This window comes from Notamacropus eugenii, chromosome 3 (genome assembly GCF_028372415.1).
Source record: "Notamacropus eugenii isolate mMacEug1 chromosome 3, mMacEug1.pri_v2, whole genome shotgun sequence".
NCBI classification, from domain to species: Eukaryota; Metazoa; Chordata; class Mammalia; order Diprotodontia; family Macropodidae; genus Notamacropus; species Notamacropus eugenii.
Genome location: NC_092874.1, coordinates 299636160 through 299658842, shown reverse-complemented (window position 1 = coordinate 299658842; position 22683 = coordinate 299636160). Strand labels below are relative to the sequence as shown.

Here is a 22683-nt window from a genome sequence, read left to right as displayed (position 1 = left end):
GGAGTGGGAGGGGAGGCTAGCAGTGCAAGGTGGGTGGGGGCTCTGGCTCCCGGCCGCCCTCCCCAGGGCCCAACCCTCACCTGGGGCCTCATGCTGTGAGGGATGCCCCCGAGCACCAGGGCACAGAGCTTGTCAGAGCGGGGCAGGGACACCTCGATCTTGTCCCACGTGAGGTCCCCCACATCGTGGTTGTGAGTGAACTCGAGGTGGGCTTGCCACCTAAGCCTCTGCTGGGGGTCTTCTGTCAGGGGCACCCCCAAGAGCTTGCTGGAGTTGGGCTCAGCGCCATCTGTAGTGGGAGAGTCAGGAAAGAAAGGAAACTTCCTCTCCTCCTCCTCTTTTTCCCAGAGACTCCAGAAGGGGCCTCAAGGTGGGTGGGTACTCTGGGGGTCCCACCTTCCCTGCCCAGCCCAGGCAGAGGGCACAGGTGTTAGCAGGGACAGTTAGAGAGGACCCAGCATCAGGGAGGGCATCAGGAGATCTCCAAGCTCCCCAAGATGCCAGTGCTGCAGGGGCTGCCCCCAGCTAGGTGCCCAGGGAGCTGGCACACAAGCCTGTCCCTCCACAGGACCCAGGGGAGACCTTACCTTCCTTGTCCACCCGGAAACCAAACTCATCGTAGTGGAATTCGGGCTGCTCCACCAGCTCTTCCTTCTAGGACCAGAAGCCAGGGGAGACAATAACAGAATCTCTCCATTTGCTCCCCAGTGGCCATACCCCTTCTCTGCTGCCTCCCATCTCAGGTCTGTCACCTTCCACACCCTCCCTGAAGCCACTGGCTCTGCAAAGGGGCCCCAGGGAACAAGTTCAGACACATGGCCTCTCCTCAGCCAAGTCCCAGCCTCCCCAGCCGGCTTCATCCCTGCCTCTTCTCTCCAGCCAACCTAGAACACATCTACTTTGCCACTTCTGCACATTCATTCATGCCGGTACTGCTGCCTGAAGTGCCTTCTCCTCTCCCATCTCCATCTCCCAAAGTGTCCCCATCTATTACATGCCCCCTCCTCCACAAAGCCTTCCCTGATCACCCAAGCCTTTAAAGCTCCAGACAATTTCTCTCATTCAAATCGCCGAAGCACCTGCCTCGACTAGTCAGTCTGTCTCTAGCTGGGTTCCTGGATGGCCTGAACTGTCTCTGCAGGAGCCTGTGTTTTTAGGGGCAGCCCCCACGCCCACAAGGGGTCATTTGAGCTCCTCTTAAAGCCCTTCAACAAGACCAGGGAAGGCCCCTGGGGACAAGCCAGAGCTCTCTTATAGCCCAGGTGCTGCTCGTGGTTCACATTATTCAAGGCCCATCTAGGAAGATTTAAAGAGTCCTGGGATCGCACTGGGTAGACGGCCTGTCCCAAGGTCACACACAGGCTAAGTCCAAAAGGCAGGATTTGAACCCAGGTTCTCTGACTTGAAAGCCAATGTTCTTTCCTCTTTGTGTGCTACCTGGCCACACTTTTCCCTGAGATGACTTCCCAAAGGACCAGATGGCAGGAGCCCCCATAAGCTCAGAGGAAGCACATGGGCCTAGGGCTCCCCAGAATTCTCCTCTGGACTGCTTCTCTATCATGATTCTGCACAGAGGAGAAGGGCCACACCTGCCCTGCACCACAAAGCCCCAGAACCTGGGCCTGGAGCTCCTTCCTCACTGTGGTCATTCTACACCAAGGATGCTCCTGACCCGCAGGCCCCAGGCAGTTCCTTGCCCACGTGGTTCCCCTCAGGCCTTGGCAGGGACTGACCCCTGCCCATCCCCCCTCTTCCATCACAAAGGCTCCCAGGCTGCCATGTTCCCCCCACCAGCTCCCATCTCCATCCCTTGGGCCATCCGAAGTGTACCAGGGCTTCTCCCAGAACTACGACAGGTGGCTTGTATTATCCTGACCACTTTCTTTTGCTAACCAAGTAAAATGAGGCTCTGGGATCTGAGTGACTGAGGGGCCAAAGCCAGAAAATGTCAGAGCTGAGATCTGGACCCAAGCCCTCACCCTAGGCATCCTGCCTCATTAGTTCCATAGTGAAATGACCCCAAATCATGGCTCAGTTTACGAGCACAGAGCTGGGAGGGCCTGTCGGTGCCCTCATGCTCTATACAGCCCAGCTGGCTGCCTGGGAAAGCTCCATACCTGGGAATACTTGGCCAGGATCTCCTGGGGCCATATGCTTGGGGTCAGGGCTGAGAAGGGGCCCCCAGCAGGAGGTGTATGGCTCCCTGTGTGCAAAGAAAACAAGATGGGACAGAGGGTTGGGGAAGCTGAGTAACAGGCCACCCACCATCATGAGCAGGACAAGGGAGCCCCAGTGGGGCCAAGCCCACCAAAAGGGAGGGCTTCTCTGGGCTTCCAGGAGGGAAAGGGGGCCAAAGTGCCAGGAGTCCAGAGGGATCAAGGAGAAATGGACTCTGGGTCAGGAAAGGAAGTCCCATTGAGCCGCTCCCAGAAGTGGAGACCCAACAGTCTCTTCCCTCATCACCAAGGCTCATCTAGTACCTGTTGGACCCTTGGCCAGGCTTCCATTCCCCGAGGTTGGCGCAACCCCCAGCCCAATCATATGGTTAGAGAGAGAGCATCGACCTTACCTGACATTCTGCCCGAAAGGCCAGGAAGCATCTGCAGACCCCACCCACGTGGCCTTGTGGGGAGCCTCCACCGCTGTGGGGATAACAGCAAAGGTCTGTTCAGGCCACAGTAAAGGTCTTCCAAGCTCAGCTGGCCCAGCCCCCTGCTTTTACAGAGGCCCACAGAGGGCAGGGGGAGTGAGCCGCAAAGGCAGAATTCAAACCTAGGCCTTGTGATCCCCAAATCAGCGACCCTGCCTGCCTCTCTCTCCACACAGCCTTGGCTGAGAGCAGCGCCCCCTGCCCAGCAATATCCCTCCAGGGAGAAAAGCACCCAGGCCTGAGGTCAGCAGGATCATGTTTCCTACAAACAGTCGGTCTAATTCCTCAGGCCCATTTAGCTTTGTGAGTCTGAATCCCACTGACATCAGAATGTGCAGAAAAAGCCTCAGGCTCTGCTCTTTCTGGCATCACAGGGTTACAGGCCTGGAGCTGAAAGGAGCCCGAGGATTCAGGTGTCATCTAGGCTAACCTTTATGAGGAAACTGAGGCCCACAGAGGTGAGGCCCTGCCTCAGCCACAAAGACTGGCTGGGTGATGTAGCATGTTGCCCCTGGTCTCTCCTGCTGCCTGGGTGCCATGGGGAGCGTGATCGCCTCTCAGGGTTTATGTCCCATTCCCAGAGCTGTGACTTCCATGTAAATGGAAGGAACCTGACCCCATTGAATTCATGGCAAAATGCAGCTCCTTCCCTGCTCTACGAAGGACGAGGACTCCGCATTCGCATTCAGTGTCGCATTCACTTCAGGTTCTGGCTGGCTTTGCTGAACTGCCTTTTCCCCTCATTCTAAATCTTTGTTATGAGCTTGTGGGTAAGGGAGAGGTGAGGGTGGCATTTGGGAATGCTTTACAACAAAATGAAACTATCCAAAGTTCCAAAAGACCAATCGATCCAAAGATCACTATAACACTGTAAATAAGCAATGAGAAAAGCCCTAGGGATTCAGGGGCACAGAAGGGAAAGCCTGGCATGGAATGGGTAGAAGATGGTTGGAAGAAAGGGAGACTTGCTGAATTGTTTTGTCAGGAGGGAGTGGGGAAGCACCCAGCCGCAAAGTCAAAAGGCACCAGTTCCAATTTAAAGAAAAGAAAATGTCCACAGGAGGAGACAAGCAGAGGACAAGCAGAGGTCCTGGAGCCAGGAAATCCTCTGGCTGGGAAGGCCAGGGCCAGGGCCAGCTGCCATCCCTAGCTCCTCCTGCTCCTCCCTGGCTAACTGGCCAGGAAGGTGATTCACACTCACATCCCATGGGTGGAGGGCCTCAGGAGAGACTGGCTGGGCAAAAGTGTGGAGGAGGAGGAGGCCTATCCATGTGAGGGCCCTGCCTCTTGGACCCCAAGGCAGCAAGTAGGGCCTGTGGCATTTTAAACCTTTCCTTTCTAGTTTGGAATCCCTAAATTGTAGCTTGGCAGGGACTTCCCTTAAAGTACTGTGGACATCGAGTGCCAAGGAATGGGAGATCCTGGCCCCCTGAAGTGACACCGAGCCCTGCCAGCCCCAAAGGCACCTCCATTTAGTCATTTGTAGTGTTAGACCGACAGTACTTCAAACCGGCGAAGACCTGGGAGAAAATTAACTCCAATTCCTTGATTTTAAAGATGAGGAAACAGAGGCCCAGAGAGGGTCACTGTTATGAAGGCAGAAGCAGAAGAGCTGGCATTTATTACCTGAATGGCCATGGGCAAGTCCTATGCCCTCCCTGACCTCAGCTCCCTCATCTGTAGAATGGGGGGAGGGATGAAATGGCCCGAGGGTCTGCCTGATGGCAGGCAGAGCTCTTGGGGTCTCCCACTGTCCTCTCCTAATATCTAAGTGGATCCTTCAGGCTTCCCTGGACCACAAGCTCTGGGTGGAGTTACTCAAAGTCCTGTAGCAGCTCGTTAGAACAGGCCCATTTCTGCCCCCAAATCAGAATCACCTGTTCAACAGCTTCTGTCATCTACTGCCCCAGACCCATATGGACATTTGGTGAGGAGGCAGGTTAGGCAAAATACCCGCTTTGAACTCTCCCTCAAAAAGCCAGCCCAATCCACCCACATCCATGGGGCCAGAGGCAGCCGGCCCCACCCCCAGTCTGTGCCAGGCCCCATTTACAACAAAAGGCGACCCCCTCCCAAGTGACCCGATGAGAAAGGCTTTTGTGGTAATGTTGGGGGTTGGATTGGGCTGTTTTTTCTCAACTTAATGTGTTTATCAGTATTGTTAGGACCTAATTCACTTCTGATAGGGTTGAAAAGGGAAAAAAAGTCTAGAATCCTGATGGAGTTCCCCAAACATGGCGGCCAAAGAGCCCTGTAGTTGCATAAAAACCTTATCTGATAAAGGAACCGTCAGTAAGTCCAGGGAGCTATGGACTTCCTGGATCAAAAGGAAACCTTTCTAGAGTGCCTACTGTGCACCTACACTGCGCAGATACACACAACGATGAGAAACAGACCTGCCCCATCCTTGGGCTCCCCCATCTGGGGCTGCCTCCTCTTCTTTGTCCATCCTGCAAAGTCCAACTGAAATGTCAGCTTCCTGAAGCGGCCTCCTCAGGCCCACTTTGTTCTTTGCCTCTCTAAAGTATTAACTGTGGTTATTACCCATTACAGTCACGCTGGTGCCTTAGGCCTTCTAACTCTGCTACCTCTGCCAGGTGGAGCAACTTCCCAGGGCAGATAGCAGCATGGTATTCAGCATGCGGCAATTAACTTGTGTTCAAGTCCTCCCCCAAACATTTCCCCCAGAGACCACAGGGTCTTATGGGATGTTTGTTTGTCAATACATAAGCAACAAGCAACCATACTTCTTTCAACATACCAGATTTCAGACCCACAAGGGATATCAGAAACAATCCAGTTCCATCCATTCCTTTGCTCCTCCTTCAACTAGGGCACTGTCCAGCCCACCACCGATAGCTGGCTTTAGTAGCACCTCAGCAGACAAGAGGCCGAGGAAGACTGGGCCTGGTTGGAGAGGAAGGCAGCCAGACAGCCTGGTCACTGGCTCTGGGTGACCCTGGGGGTCTGGAGTCATAGAACTGCTTAGGGTCCATATGGGGCCCTGCATGCTTTCCTAGAAGCACCCCTCTTGGCTAGGCCCCCTTCTCCTGCACATGATTGGCTATCAGGCCACGCTGTGTCCCTTACAGCAAACAGACATGAGACAGGAGCGGCTGAACTGGGAAGGCAGGTTTTTCCTGCCTCTATGGAAACTTTCCTCCGCATTGCTGTCAGAGCTAGTGGAGGCCGCTGCAGGCCCTTGTGAGGGGCTCCAGGGAGAAGCAAGGACTTGGTCCCATGAGAGGAGAAGAGCCTCCACCCTGACCCTCCCTGGGGTTTGCATCTTTGGGGGCCTGAAAGACAATCAACTTCTGGGCCTGCTCTCTCCTGAACTTAAGACCAACTGGTGTGGATGTGTGTGGATGGTCTGGCACTTGAGAAAATTTGTCCATTTTCCTTCCTTTCCAGTTCCAATTTGGGGGTAAAATCCAATTCAGGGTCACCTGGACCCTCTTTCACTCACTGCTGCACAGCCATGTCCTTCCTGACAGATCTCACAAAACATCTCCCTTTTCAACTCTTTTAATTGACTTACATGGCTTACTTTCTGTTATCTGTGTACAACTCTTATTCCCATATTTCCCCTAAATTTTCCATCTCCTGGATCACACTGTGCTGTCTTCTGCCTTCCAGGGGGTTCACTCAAGTGGTTTTCTATGGAGAGCACACAAACAGTGGCCTGAGACTTGCCAAGAGGGGGAAGCAATGATGACAAGCTGGGCTGTCAGGGGTGCGAAGCCAAGAAGGGGCTATGAAGCATCAGGCTAAGGCCGCCTTCTGGTTGGCAGAAGGACAGAGTTCTGCCACACATGGCTTTCCTGAGTGTTGGATGGTAAGAAAGCTTGCAGGAAGGGCTCATTGTGGAGAAATGCGAAGGGAAGAACATCTGCTACTTTGAAATGGAAACAGTGTTTTAAAAATGGTCACCATTTGGGGTCCAACAGAGCATCAGATGAGACAGTTAAAGACCTTCTGTGGCATCTCTGAGAATTTGTGCCCAAGCTAAACCTGGAAACCAACTTCTCAGCCTGACCTGATGCTGGAGTTAACACTTCCCACAGCTGGGATTCAATGTTTACACACCACCTTGGGAACCAAAGACAGAAACCCCATGTGCGAACGTATTAGAAAACTCTCCTGAAAACTGTGAATGGGGCGACTGGGGTGTCCTCTCCCCCAGGGGAAGCTGATGCTTCCTATCACTGCTTGGCAGGGGTGGGGGGGCACATATCTCAGCAACCTCCTAAGCTGCTCCAAGCTTAGCTTAGCTGCTTCAGCTCCCTGAAAAAATAAGTTTTTGTAATTGTTGAAGTAGCTGTTGGGAAACGTTGCTGCAAGCCTCTGGAAGACCTCATCCTTCCAAAGCAGAGCTGGCTGGAGAGAAGCCCCAAAGCTCCCAGCCCTCCCACCAGGCTCACAACACGGGGGCTGTTTCCTGCTCTCCTACACTGAAGTGAAACCCTTTCGGACCATCTTTTAGCTGTTCACAGGATCGCCACAGACACACCCAGAACAAGTACACCTAAATAGGGCAAGCAGGAAAGCCCAACAATTCACTCAAAAGCAGCCTGTCAGAGCACACACAAGCTTTTCAACTGTCCTGAATGCCATGGTCACCCACACTCACCCTTGGGGTGAGGTCCTCTGAATGGCATGGGCTACTGGCCACTTGTCAGGGAGGTTGTAAAGGGAATTCTTGTCCAGGTAGGCATTTACTAAGCGCACTTTACAGATATTCTCTCATTTGATCAATGACCTCTGATGTCCTTCCCAACTCTGAGGCAGTGATCTGTGTTTGAATACTGGCTCTGGGCTGAGGTGATGGAGCCCAGGGTCCTGCAGTCAGGGAGGCCTATATCCAAAGCTTGCCTCCAACATTCACTTCTCAATGCCTGTGCTTTTACTCTCCCCAAGACATACACAGCAATGAGTGCACCATCACCTATGGGTTCTCTGCCTCCAAGATCTGAAATTCCTTTCCCCCTCCCATTTATGCCTGTCTCATTGCTTCCTGCCCACTCTCCATGTTCCCCAACCTCTAGCTGTCGTCCCCCCACAATCCCGTACAGGCCACCCTGCTACTTTCCCTTCCCCAACGGCCTCCTCATCTCCTCCCACAGATCGGGTAGCCACATTCTCTGTTCTCCACTTGGCCCCACCACTGCAAAGTCACCTCCTTATTGTTCCTTAAATAACTCCTAACATATAACCTGCTGTAAACATTCCTCTCCAGCTCCACAGAGCACTCACACATCCAGCCAGCCCTCACCTCTCTCCCAGGGCGCCAGGCCCCCATCACTGACGACTCTTGGCCATCTCCATAAAGATGCCTCAGAGACACTTTGACCTTAACATGTCCAAGACAGAGCCTCTCACTGATCTTCCTGTTCTTCCACCCTTCCCCACCTCCCTGTCCAATCAGTGGCCGGATCTCGTCAGCTCTCCTCCACACCATCCCTTGCGTCCATTCCCTTGTCACCGACATCCTTCCCTCCCGTGGAGATCACTCAAGTCCAGTCCTCCCCTCACACCTGAACTTTTATAACACTCTCCTGATTGGTCCCCCCTGTCCCAAAGCTGTCCTCACAGCTAGCAACCTGGCATTCCCAGGGCACAGGCCTGACCCCAGCACTCCTGTTACCTAGAGAAGAAAGTGCAAACTCCACAAAAGCCACCCCCCATCAGAGCTGGCTCCTCTCTGACATTTCTGCAGAAATTCTACATTCCAGCCATCCTGCCCTGTGCTTTTCCTTGCATGGTATCTCATCTCATCTCAGTTCCTCTGCAGGACCTGGAGAACGGGCAGCTCCCATAAAGGCTGTGAGGCCTTTTCTGATTCCCTCACCCCGATTGGGATATGTACTCATGGTTACGTTGTTTCCCCAAACAAAGTATAAACTAATGGAGGTCAGGAGTTGTTTTATAAGGTTCTCCCAGCGTGTAGCATGCAGTAGGTGCTTTCAGGATGACTGATTATGGGGCAAATTATAATAGACAACAGACTGCCAGTCTTAGGCTATACCAAGAAGGATTTAGGCTTAAAGTCTAAATATTAGAAAAATCTGCCTAGACTCTAAGAAATGTCCAAGAGGCCCTGGGACACAGCAGGGAAGGAAGCTAGGTGTCCTCTGAAGATGTGTTATAATGAGGTTACTAACCCTTGATCACCTGACTAAAGATGAGGCTGGGACCCAGCCAGGCCTAAGGCCAAGCAGAGAGTGTGGGAGCCTTCCTGTGGTCTTGCAGGACAGTGAAAGGAGAGCTGGGGTCGGGGGTGGGGGGGAGAAATGACCCCCCCCAGCAATGCGGGCTTTGGAGCAGGGGTTCCCAATTCTTTGAGTGCCTTGGACCCCCTTTGGTAGTGAGGGAAAGTCAACGGACCCCTTCTTACAGTGATATTTTTAAATTCAGTTAGTGAAAATGAAAATAGAATCTTTCCCATACAAACTCACAGACTCCTTGAAATCTGGGTCTCTGGGCTGACCTCAAGTGAAAAAGTCCCCTTCTTAGAGTTGTCCAGGGCACTGAGAAAGGCAGTGACTGGGCCAAGGTGACAGAGCTTCAATCCAGCCTTCGAGCTCCTCACCCCTCCCCGCACCTGCTGTGGCTCTCTCCTTCCCTAATTCTAAGACTGCATTGCTGTACCTCAGCCCAGCCACGCGATTATTACATTTTAAACCATTTCCTGGCAAAGGCATCAGCAGGCTTGACTTACTTATTTGAAAGCAATGAACAATGCTCCCTTTCTTACTGGAGTGAAATGGGACCCTGTCTGGGGCCAGTGTCCTTCAGGTGGGTCTCCTTGGCCTATCTCCCCAGAAATTCAAATCCACACGGACATTTATTAAGATGCTTCTATTTACAAAGTCCTGCAGGAGCTGTGTCCTCTTTCAAATGAAGCTCTCCATACAAACAATCATCACCTTCCAAAGTCAGATGCTTCCTTGCTGGGCGACACTCCTGAGCCTGAGCCAGGCGGACCAGTGAACGCTGTACTTGGCTTGGAGAATGCCCGGCTTCCTCCCCCAGGGGAGCAGGCCAAAGCCTTATCAACTGGAGAGGCAGTGCTCAAGCAACGTTTGTCTAAGAACAGGTTTTTTATCTCCACCCTGTCCCAGCCTCCCATCTGTCACTTCAAACATCTGCTCCTCCTCCCACATCCTCAGGATAGTCTCGGGCTGAGGCTGCCCATCCCCTTCCCAGTCAATATTTGCCTTGGGTACAATCCAACACGGTTCCTTCCAGCAAAGCGCAGGGCCAACTACACAAGGCCAATCAGACTCATGAAACGAGGAAGAGGGAGAGCAGTGACGCCACCCTTTAAATCAGCAACCATGGAGATGGATTTGCCAGTTCCACTGTGAGGGCTCCTGGAGAGTTCTGAAGACCATCCCCACTCTTCCCCATCCATTCAAAGTCCTCCTCCAAGTGAAGTCCTGGTCACCTTCTTGGTTCATGCCCAAACACATTCTTCTAACATATAGCTGAGGAAGTGGTTAGAGATGGACATGAGGCAACTGCATGAACACAGTTCTACCCATTAGATAAAGGGCCTGGGCTGGAACGAAAGCTTGTTAGGCAAGCAGAAAGGACTGGGTTCGAATCTCACCATCAGTCTAGAAGATCTGCTTGACTTGGTTAAAAGGAGGAAAATAATAATCACAGCTAAAAGCCTTTTCCATTCATCCAAAGATGCTTGGTCATACTATCTCTGGAGCCCTGCAGGCTTCAGGAGGTTTTTGCTTCCAGACTTGTGCCAATCCAAGCTGCCCTCTTTACCTTAACACCTCAAAGAGGGCTCTACTGCCAGGACCCTCCCACTGTTTCGTTGGCTGTTCTGATTGCTGTGGCCAATCTTCTGGCCAGGGACTTTTCTAGCTGACTAGCTAGCTCTTCCAGGGAAATGGTGGCTTGCTGTCCCAAAGGGGTGAGAGAGAGGGGGGAGGAAAGACCTGGGGCCAGTCCTGCTCCTGGCTCATACTAGCCTGGAGTTAGACTCTGAGTTTCTGTCTCCTCCTCTGTGCCTGCCCTCCTTGGTTGTTTTGAGGAAAATGCTAAAAAAAAAAAAAAAAAAAAAAGCAAGTTCATTAGCCTCATTGGGCAGATGGTTCCCAGTATGAGGCAGACCAGAAAGCTGCTTATATAGGAAGAGGAAAAACCCAGCCAAACAGCAGCAGAGCTCACCTGCTAACTTCCTGGCCTTTGCTCAGCTCGGTTACTTCAGATGCTGCTGCTACACACGCTTCTGTCCTTTGGTGTCTGAGACACTCCTCCTCTGGCCAGGCCACCTATCTATATTTTACCTCTTAAGGTTTGGGGACTGGTGTCTTGCAAGGCTCCCCGCTGAGCCCTCTTCTCTCTTCATTCCTTTCCACTAGTCAGGTCACTAGCTGGATTTCTATGCAAATGACTTCCAAGGTAGACTAAAAACCTCTGGTCTCTTTTTCTTTGACATCTCCAGGCACTTGTGAGCATTTTACTTTATTGTGGGACCGTCCAGTCCTCCTGCCCTATCCTAGAAACCTCTGTACTCTATGCTAGAGAAGCCTGAGTCACTTCAGCCAAACTTGAGCATCTCCCTGACTGTGGGAGAAGAGGCAGAAAGCAGTCATATGCTGCACAAGAACCCTCTTGGGATACACACATTTAGGGCCATCTCCACTTCACACATTCCATTTGTGCCCACCATGTGGTACAGCCTTCAAGGTTGGATTGGTCTGATCAGCCTTTTACCCATAAGGTCTTCTCCTACTGAGAGACTATGGGAGTTGGTTTTGCTTCATTAGAAACTCCAGGTTTGATTAAGGCACAATATACATTCCCCTCTATCTCTTTCCATAGCCTATTCCCATAAAATCACTGATTCACCTGGAGACGGGGTGTTCAGTCCATGATGCATCAGGTCTTTTTATCTCCTTGTGTACTTTCAGAATGAGATCTTTTAAAGGGCCCTCTGTTGTTATTTTGCTGAGTGAGCAAGTTAGGAGGTAGGGGTTATTAGCCTTCTCTGTCATCAGTTCACTGGTTCTTGATATCCAAATCCCAGAGCCAGCTTACAGCTAGAGCCTATACTATCCCTAGAGCCTAATTCCTATTGTGGGGAGGCCCTGGGGTTTTGGGGAGCACACATAGCCAGTTTTCCATCTTGCTGGTCACAATGCCTTGTTTAATTTAGGATTCCGCGTAGAAATCTGCGTTCTCCTCATCAAGAATTCATTTGTTAGACTTTCCAATCCTGTCCCCTTTCTCAGCCTTCACTTTTCTAGGTTTCATAAGATGGGGGCCCTGACAAGATTTAGACCTGGAAAAGGACCTCTTCACTGTTCAGAAGACATGAAGGTTCAGAGAGGGTGCTCACTTGCCCAAAATCACACAGAACCAAACCATGTGTTCTGACTCTAGGTTCCATGTTCTTGCCATTGAGTGGCTACACATTTCCCAGCCTGTTGTGCCTGCTAACCCTCAGTGAGACTGGATGCAACCATTTACTGTCTTGGAGGTTACTCAAGAGTCCCATGGCAATGAAAACATCCTTGGCATCCTCAGGGATGGAAATGACCTAGAATTAGGCCAGATGTTCTAGAACACCAGAGGCTAGAACCTTGCCCTCAGTCTCTCCTAACACAGTCCTCCATTGGGAATGCTGGATGGGAGCAGGATGGCTTAAAACTACCATCTGTTTGCTTGGCATGGGCAGTCTCCTGGTCTCACTTTTCTCTCTCTAAACTTGGAGATAACTTTACTCTTTAGTCTTCAGAGCGGTCATCAGTCATCAGGCCCACACTCAGAAGTTCCAACTGCCTGAACTTCACTCATATGGAACAGTGGTGACGATGCTGCTTCGGCTGATCCCAGGTTACTAGTGAAAGGAAAGAGACAGTACAGGCTGTATGGACTGCCTGATAAGTGACACTGCCTCTGTTATCTCTGATTCTGGGTAAATGGAAAGATGGATCACTTGCAGCTTCAAAAAACCAGGCAGAGAAAGTCACCTTGGCAAGAAAACAGAAGGTAAGACTGTCATGTTCTTCTTCAGTGGGATTTCATCTTATGGCCGCTTGTTCTGCCAATTTGAACCAAAACCCCTCTTCTTCTTTGGGAACTATTGGAGATGCTGCAGCCCATCTTCTGGCAATGAGCCTGCATTGGGCTCACTAGACGAGCCCTGTCCACATACGGGGCCCATGAGATTTTAGACCTAATGTTCTCTCTGCTGATCTGTTGATCTTCCTCAGTACCTGGCTCAGTTCTACACTCAAAGATGTCTACTAAACATCTGCTGAAATTAGTGCCTCCTTCACTTAACAGAGAAGGATTTGAACTAGATGATGGATTAATCTTGGGCTGCCAATCTAAGTATTTTATTATTATTATTATTTTTTAATGTTTTACAATCACTGTCATAAAATTAAGATTTTATCCCCCCCACACCCCCCCCACCACCCCCCTCCCTCCCCACGACAGCATACAATTCTGTATAGGTTCTACATATACTTTCCTATTGAGTACATTTTCACTATAGTCATGCTACATAGTCGAACTAAAATAAATGGAAGAAATCATATAACAAATCAAAACATGATACACAAAAACACACACACACACAAACATGATCTGCTACATTCTGCAAATGACTTCCATATTTCTTTCTCTGAGTGTGGAAGGCGTTTTGCCTTAGAAAACCACCATTGGGATTTTTTTTTTTAATAAGTTCTTGCATTATTACGAAATTCCAAGTCTACCAGAAAAAACTCTCGCACACTGTGGTCGTTGCTGTGCACAAAGTTCTCCTGGTTCTGATCCTTTCACTCAGCATCAGATCATATAAGTCCTTCCAGGCCTCTCTGAAGTCTTCTTGTTCATCATTTCTTATGGCATAATAGTACTCCATTACACTCATATACCACAACTTGTTCAGCCATTCCCCAATTGATAGACATCCTTGACTACCAGTTTTTGGCTACCACAATGAGTGCTGCTGTAAATATTTTTGTACATGGGGGACCCTTTCCCATTTTTATGATCTCTTGGGGATACAGTCTTAGTAGCGATATTGCTGGGTCAAAGGGTATGCACATTTTTGTAGCCCTTTGGGCATAGTTCCAAATTGCTCTCCAAAATGGTTGGATGCGCTCACAGCTCCACCAACAATGAATTAGTGTTCCAGCTCTCCCACATCCTCTCCAGCATTTATCATTTTCTTGTTGTCATGTTTGCCAATCTGATAGGTGTGATGAGGTACCTCAGAGTTGTTTTGATTCAATCTAAGTATTTTTAAAAGAAAAGAAAGCATGAAGATATGACAAAGAAAGAATTTGAATTGAAATGGCTTCCCTCGGGAAAGCAGCGGCTATGGCAAGGTTGTTTTCTACTCTCAGGATCTAATTCTAAGGTGGAGACCAAAAAACTACTGAAACACACTGCAGGACTAACCACCTTGAAGGTTAATAATATGTATGTTCTGTTAGACCCGTAAAGAAGGATCAAGGACACCTTCCTGGTAGATGTATAGGCGTATGTGTGTGTATTTGTGTGTGTTTAAGGAATTTCAATTACATAAATACATCAGGGTCAGTCAAGATAGAAAGAGGGAAGGGGGAGGAGAAAAAAGATAGGGGAAGGAGAGATGGAGGAAAGAGAGAGAGGGGAGGCGGACAGGGAGAGACAGAGAGAGAGGAATTTAAAGTATAACCACACTGGGGTTAGTCGTTACTCAGACCAGTGATAGGAGCTTAGAATAATAAGAAAAATGTTGGTTTTGTCTAACATATCTGGGACTTTCATAAATCCTGTGATAAAATTATCTTATATCACTTGTTACCAAGAATAGGTTGATCACTTTATAAATAGCACCTATGTATTATAAGGTTGAGACTTAATGAAATGGTGGAACACATCTTAGGCAGGGAGAGAGTCTAGACACTGGGTTATCAACTCTATTAGCTAGCAAAAAATCAACAACCCCCACACAGAATGGAGGAACACAGAGTTCACTGAAGATTTGAAGCTCTATTTGACTCAACAGTGGGCTCCTTCACTACATCTCATCAGAGTGAGTGTACACTATCTCATTCAGGGGAACCCTGCTCCATGCTCTCCCCTAAATCATCACTGAAGGCTACCCAACATGCTGTAGGCTTTTCTCCTTATCTCTTGCCATGGGGCAGCTGTAATGGCACCTCTAAGCTGTCCCCTAGGCATTCTCAGGCTTACTGCAGGAGAAGCTCACCTCCCCTTCAGTCATACATCTCTCTCATAACATCCTTCCACCGTTTCCTTTCCCTGTGCTAATATAATAATTAGTGATTATTGCAGCTGACTCCCAAGCTCTTCTCCACCTTCCTTTTGAATGACTTGAGCCTCTAAGTACTCAGAGATGGCGGTATTCTAACCTGCAGCCATGCCATCCCCTGGAAGCGCTCTGCTAGGCCACTACAAGCAGCCACAGCAATAGGAAGCTTCATTTGAGGTCCCTCCTCCACCCACATGCTTTCTGCTTTCTTGCCAGGACATGGAGGGGATGCTGATTTCTCAGAAGCTCTGGCAAGTCCCACCAAGCGGGAAAGGCTTTGACTATGCACGTAGGGACAAATCATGTCTATTTTTGGACTAGCTCCATTAAGTTCATTTTTATTTGCATTTGATTTCCTCCCTAGTTTTTCTCTACTCCACTTCCACAACTGAACAAAATCTCCTTCCGTACCCTGAGTCCACCAGCTCTCCTGAGGAATTGGTTCGCTCTCACTTCTCTGGAGTCCTGGCTGGTCACTGCGGTGATCAGGGTGAGGTCTTTCACTGTTGCTTATCTTGTAAAATTGTTATTCTCATAGAAGTTCTCCTGGTTCTGCATCAGTTCACACAAGTCTCCCAGTTTTTTCCCCAAACTGTTCCTTTCTTCATTTCTTATGGCACAATAACATTCTATTAAATGCATAGACCAATCTGTTGAGCCCCAGTGGATGGGCACCTTCCCTAGTTTCAAGTTCTTTGCTACTCTGGAAAGAGGTGTTGGATTCAGGGTGCAGAATGAGAAGAAACTTCGAGAAAATGAAAACAAAAAAAACTTAGCTGGGCTGCCATGAAAGGTGTTTTTGTATAGATGGATCCTTTTCCTCTGTCGTTGACCTCTTTGGGCTCGAAGCCTAGGAGTGACAGGTAGGCAGCATAGCTCGGTTTCCAGAGAGGCTCATCCATGGGTTGACAAAACTGCCATCTTTAGCCACTCTCAGAGACCATTTCCTATGGGGATGCAGACTAAACTGTGAGTTAGCGAAGGAACTCACCAGAGAAACAAGAGATCCTTATGTATTGAACTGAAAGAAGTGTGATGTCCAAACCGAGGGAAGTGATAGGCCTCTAGTATGCACAGAGCACTTCTGCAAGCAGTACAGAGAGTTATGGCAGCCAAACTGGAGAAGCCAGAGCACCTGAGTTGGAATAGGAAGCTGGGCCAAAGGAGGCCCAGAGGGGAGGAGACCCAAGGGGCCTTTGATATCTTAGCTTATTCTGCATTCCACAGGTATTAGATGCCGTGGAAGCTGTCCAGAGGGCAGAATGGGACTAAGGATAGTAGCTGGGGGAGGAACTGCATGTTGTCCTATCATGACTGTCTTACTTCTAAGGCAGCTGGAAGGATTTGTGTAGAGACTGGATCACTGCTCAGGGACCCAGAATCAGAGATCAGTGTCAGAGAGGTGACCAATACCTCCCTACCTCCTTATTTTACAGACGATGGAGCTGAGGCCTTTCCCGTAGGCTAGAAAGAACAAAGTCAGGATTCGGACCCACATACAGACTCCAAATACAGGCCTCTTTCCACTCGCACACAAGGCTACCTATCCTTAAGGCTGTAGGATGAATCAACAGTGGACCTGCCTCCATGGATAATGAGTTCCTTCTAAATCTGGAATTCTGGACTTCTAGCATCTCAGGCAAGTCATTAGTTCCTGCCTCTGATCTGTACTGAGGGCCACTCATTTTCCTCACTCATAGTTTAGGGACATGGGACACTGTAATGGCTAGAAATGAATCATATTCTTCTGACAATGTATTATTAATTCATTTCATGACATTTACTATATTCAGCTACATAATGCAATTACATTTATTGACCATCACATACACACAGACACACACAATATTACAGATGCTGAGATTATTTTTTTCAGGGTAAATTCATTGCCTGACTTGCCAACAGAACTTGTACTCTTTGGATAAGAGGCAATATGATGGAGGGAACATACCCTGGACCAATCTATACATTGTGTTCCTGTCAATCCTACTAATTAAGGAAAAATAAAATCAGTTGCAGAAATATTGGAAGAAAGCCATGTACACACAGTCGAGTGGCTTACACATGAACATGTGTAAGAACAACATCTGGTGATTTCATTTGTTGCAGGGTCCATGAGAGCCCAAAAAAGCGATGTGTCCTAAGGAGAGTTGGGAGCTTCAGAGCCCAGGACCCTCTACTTTTGGTGTTCTCATTGGGAACGCAAGATGAAAACTCTTATTATTAATAGGCCGATTACAAACCATGAAAAATCGATGTTAAATGAGCAGTACAGGTCATTTGAAGATACATTATCAAATGTGTTGGGTGCTGGGGGGAAAAGCCTGATTCCCTACTCATGGGGAGTTTAAAATCCAATCAGCAAGATAATTATAGGAATTTGGAGAAAGGAGAACATGTTGGCTTGTGTGGGGAAGGCTTAGCAATGTTTGTGTGCTCACAGTATATAATGGCTGAACGGCATTTGGAAAACCTCCCAGTGTTTTCAACAGTCCCAAGCAGCTCCAGTTCCTGGCCTTGCTGTCACCATTTTAATGCTAATATTGTCTCACTGGTGTTGTGTGTCTGCAAATCCTGGCCCACGCAAGGATACATACACCTGGATACACAGGCCGTAAACCTACTCCCAATCCATAAGCATCGATTGGGTGCCTCCTATGTCCCAGGCTACACTGCCTATCATTAAATGACACCATCCAGGAAGTAGAGGCCTGAAAAAAGACTTGACCAATGAGCCAGAGCTAGCAGGGAAAGCCCCTTCCAGATGCCCTCCAGCAGGCAGGTGAGATCCTGGAGGGAGTGGGACCAGAATCCACAGGATGAGAAGGCATGGCTGGCCTGATTACTCAGCCATCTGGCATCCTGATGAATATCTGGCCACTGGACCCAGATGGCTCTGGAGGAGAAAGTGAGGCTGGTGACCTTGCACAGCCCTACCTCCCACCAATCCAAGTCAACCGCAAGTCATGTCATCATTTCCCTGGTCATGGCCCTCTTCAAGGAAGGACAAACACAAGCTTTTTAAGTATTTGAACTCCTCCCCCACCCCCAAGACTCAAGCTTTGCTACCTCTGGCCCTACTGGCATACTATTTCCTCCCTCAACTCACTGAATAAAGAGGTGACTTCTTCCTGTAGATCTTCACTCAGTTGGTCAACAAGCATTTATCAAGCACCTACTGTGCGCCAGGCAGAGTGCTGAGTGCTGAGGATACAAAGAAAGGCAAAAGATAGAGCCTGCCCTGGAGGAACTCCCAGTCTAATGGAAGACAGTGTCCCTCAGGGCAGGGACCATTTCATTCATGTTTTGTGCGTCTCCAGCACCCACGGGATGCTTGTGGATAAACAGACTATAAGCTACTGCTCAAACCAACAGCCAGTTAGCACTCAGCCTTGCTGACGTCAAAGGCCACCGTCCAGTGGACAACTCGGTGAGAATCCTCCCTCTAACACATGTGACTTGTGGTCATTTCTAGTGAGGGGAAACCATCTCCTCCCAAGGGCACCAATTCCACTCTTGGCTAGCTTGGATTTTTAGGAAGTGCTTTATTTCAAACCTAAATATTCTGCCACAACTTGTTCTGTCCCTTGATCCTAATCCACCTTGTGTAGGGTGCTCTCCAAGGCTCTTCTATTTCAACATCTTTGTTGGCAATTGTCCGGGGCTTCAGTTATTACATACAGAGAAGTAGAAAGAGCCTTGGCTCTGGGCCCCAGAGGATCTGGGTTTGAATGCCAGCTCTGTCGTGTGCCACCGAGTCACTAAACTCCTTGGTCCTCAGTTTCCTTATTTGTAAAAGAAGGAGGTTGGATGCTCAGGGCCCTCCCAGGTGTGAATTCATGATGCCATGGTCTTCGTATGACACCCAAGTCCATAGAAATGCCCCTGGCCTCTTCTTTCATTTCTACCACTTGAACTTTCCTCCACCTGGAGGCTTCAGAGTCAAACCCTGCAAAACTTCCAAGTAGGGAGCCGCATTAAAATGTAATCAGGAAATATTCGACAAAACTAAAATACAACATAGATAATGGGAACTTGTGGTTTTCTCAGTCAACATGCAACCTGCAGGGATCTGACACCTCTCCTCAATGCAGCATGGAAACCTGCCCCTTCCACTTTGCCTCTGTTTAAGTCATCCTTGTTCTTTCCATCACCACGGCTGGAAACTTCAACCATCTATTCCTTCATCTTCAGTCCCACCCACCCCATCCAATCCTATGGCAGGTTCCGTCAATTCTGCCTCTGAAATCTAGTGTCTTTTCCATTCCCTTACTGCCCTAGACCCATTAGTCTAGAGGGAGAAGCTGGCAGGTTCTCTGCTCCCTGTGGCCACTTCCAGACTCTCCCACTACCTCTATCAATTAGTAACCTCTCTTCCTCTGAAGTTCATTTCAACCCATATCTACCATCCAATCAAAATTCCAGGAGCTGTTGTCGATAACTCTTCTTTCCTCTCTGAGTTCATGACCTGGCCCATAGATCCCATGACTGACCCTAGCTCCTGTCCTCAGTAGCTTTCTATCTCCTCTAGGATCAAATAGAAGATCCTGTTTGGTGTCCAAGTGCATCATAACCTGACTTCCCCCTGCCTTTCCCATCTCCTTATACCTCCCTTTACCTTCCCCCCTCACCTCCATGTTCTTTGGTCAAGTGACACTGGCCTCCTGGCACAAGACTCTCCATCTCCCAGCTCTGAGCACTTTCACTGGCTGTCCCCCATTCCTGGAATGCTCTCTCCTCATCTCCTGGGCTCCTTCAAGTTGTAGTAAAATCCAACATTCCATAGGAAGTCTTTTCCAATCTAGGGCTCTCTACAGATAATCATCCATTTCTCTTGTCTTATTTGTATATATAGGTCTGCAGGTTAACTTTCCCATGAGGTTGTGGACTCCCTGAGAACAGGAACTGTGCAACCCTACTCTGTCCCCCCACATGTGGCGCCTCTCCACTGCATCATTGCAGCAGGTTCTAAATGATCATCCCTCCTCCAGCCTTCACACCACTGCCAAAGTCATCTCTTTCACTGACAAGTCTGGTCACCACCCTCACAAAGGGTGAGGGGCTCCTCATTACCTATACAATCAAACCTCTTTTTCCAAACATATTTCATACTGCCTTCTGCTTGATTCCAGTCAGCCATTTCCTGGTCTCCTCTTGTCCTCCTGGGCTATCACCCATCTCCAGGGCAGCTCCTTTCCCATGAACAAATTCCCATCCAAGAGCTGTCTAGCCCCAGGGATTCCCCCACCCCCATCTCTAATACATCTGACCTCTCCTAAACACTTTTCTCATTCTAATGTATCTTGTCTGTATATACATCTCATTCCTACCCCTTCCTCTCCTCTCCCAATAAATTGTAAGCTCCTTATTTTTTGCCTCTGAATACCAGAGCCTGGCATGGAGATGGTGTCCAATAACTCTGCAGCCTGATGAGGCGAAAACACTCCACGGCACCCTCACTTTCTCATCTGGCCCAGATTTTCCAAAGTCCAAGTCCAAAAGACACAATTCCACTGGAAACAATCTATTTCTTCATGACTTACTATCCTTAGTGCTCTTCTGCCTCCCTGGGACAATCTGGGTGACCTCATGAATGGTTGCTATGGAAAATTCCCAAGCACAGCCTCAGATATGATTATGAGATGAAACAGAGAGAACAGATGTTTAATTCTCAAATTACCATAACAAAGATCCTCAATCCCAGTCAAAATTCTTGTTGGGAACAAAAGAAACCCCCAAAACAAAGAAAAATAGACAATGCCAACTGACAAATCTGTTTTTAAAATTTCTTTCCAAGCTGAGGGTGCTGCTGGCAACTCTTACATTCACAGAAAAAGCAGCCAATCCCCCAATTTAAAAAATCCATTTCTTTAGAATTTCACTCCTATTTTAAATTCTTTCCTGGGAAGAACCATCCTACTCCTTCAGAACTTCCTTCTGAACAGGCAGAGGCCTCTAATTTAAAAGGTCATTATGCTCCTCTACATTCAACCCTTAACCTTCTTTGCTAACGTCTGGTTTGGGGCCATGTTTACCTGCTCCCCCCACTCACTGCTTGCTCAGGTCTCAGACAGAATGAAAACAGGCCTGATTCTCCCTCTGCCCTCCCCTGTCACAGAGGCTTGTCTACAGGCTGAGATGAAAATTAGTGATAAAAGGCTGCCCTCATTTAGGGCTATTAACAGATAGAGTGGAAAAGCAATTCTAGCCTATCTCTGGGGAACAGTAAGAAATATAAGAAGCAAAGAAAATATGAATGGGTCATTTAGAGAGATGAAAAAAAAAGAAAGAAAACAAGAAAGAGGGAATACGGATTCCCCTATAGATTCCATAAGAAAATGAGTCAGAATTCAGAGGGAGGAATATGAATTTTCTAAGGAAGAGAAGGCCATAAAGATTATTCTGTGACATCTATAAATTTCCCCTCCTAAGGAACAGGTTTTCCCATTTAATTTAATCCAACACATCACATACCTTTACAGGCGAGACTCCATAGCTGTTCTGTTATGAAAGGGAAATTTCTAAACTTAATTTAAAAATTCCTCAAGCTTAGGCACAGATAAGTTTAAAAGGCCCAAAGCTTCCACTCCTCCCCAATCTTAAAAAAGCATCCGGCCAATAGTCATCAGTCACAGACAAGTTGAGATAAGGCCTGGCTCCCCTGGGACAGAACTGCCAGGGCAACAATGTAGCCGTTCAGTTGTTTCAACCACCTCTGATTCTTTGGGATACACTTTGTGGTTTTCTTGGCAGTCTTGGCCTCTATTTACTTCACCACCGAGTTGCCCTTGAGGCACAGCACAGGTGGGTGAGAAGGGGGCAGTGGGTGCCCTGAAAACAGGAAAAGCATCTCAACCCAGGCACCAGGAGAGGGCCCAGGCAGAGCCAGGGGGCTCTTTTTTCAAGGGCAAAAGCCACCGTCATTGCCCCGTTCTGTGCCCGGCCTCCTTTGCAGGCTCCCCCTCTCTATAATCTCCCTCTCCCCGGGCTCCCCAGGCTCCATCCCGGGGGCTCTTCACTTTGGGAGGGTCCCGGGCCCCCCTGCTGGTCCTGCATCAAGTGGAAACAGCGCTGCAAAGGAGACCAAAGGTTGGTGACTTTTCCCCATGTAAGTCTGCGGACCCCCCTGGAAACTCCCTGGACACGGGCGCGGGTGGCTGCTGTGGGCAGACCAGAGGTCCACCTGGTACACAGTAGGCGCTTAATAAATGCTTGCTCTTGGTCTATCTGCCCAGACCTTTCACCCTTGCACACCCAAGCGCGCACTCATTCTCCCTCCTGAAGTGGACAGCTCAGTCCACACCCAGCTGTGCACACGCACTCACACTCTCCACCCTGGGAATGACCCTTGCACACCCAAGCGCACAAGCAGCCAAGTCACGCCCAGGGGTGCGCCCACGCCCCTGCCCGCCCCACACACCTGGGCCCGCTCCCCCTGCCACGCACACGCGCGCTCACACTGCCCCCGTGCCACGCACACACGCCCACGGGCACATTCACTGTCCCGCGGGATCGCCCCCCCCGTGTCACGCACACTCGCGCACACAAATACGCACAACATTAACACGCGCGGCGCCGACTTCCCCACGTACCTGGGGCCAGGCCCGGGGCCCCTGCGGGTCTCGTCCCTCCGGCTGTCAGTCCTTGCTTCACTCCCTCAGTCCGTCCCTCCGTCAGTCAGCCTCCGCCGCGTCGCCAGCCCCTCAGCTCCCAGCCCGTCAGCGCTCCGCTGGGGACC

General features: G+C 49.4%; 1 protein-coding gene across 6 annotated transcripts in view; it reads right to left on the bottom strand.

Moving 5' to 3' along the window:
* Positions 1-22683, bottom strand: part of SGSM3 (small G protein signaling modulator 3) — a 27712-nt gene extending 5029 nt beyond the window's left edge. For 4 of the 6 annotated variants that reach the window (XM_072656229.1, XM_072656233.1, XM_072656234.1 and 1 more), the window contains exons 1-5: positions 22538-22674; positions 2570-2642; positions 2118-2203; positions 588-654; positions 81-289 (exon numbers count right to left, since the gene is read on the bottom strand). In XM_072656229.1, coding sequence (XP_072512330.1) covers positions 81-289; positions 588-654; positions 2118-2203; positions 2570-2600 — 393 coding nt within the window. In that variant the 5' untranslated portion in view covers positions 2601-2642; positions 22538-22674. Of the gene's footprint in view, positions 1-80; positions 290-587; positions 655-2117; positions 2204-2569; positions 2643-5411; positions 5432-22537 lie in introns of those variants that run through there. The other 2 variants (XM_072656232.1, XM_072656231.1) reach the window with 2 other exon arrangements.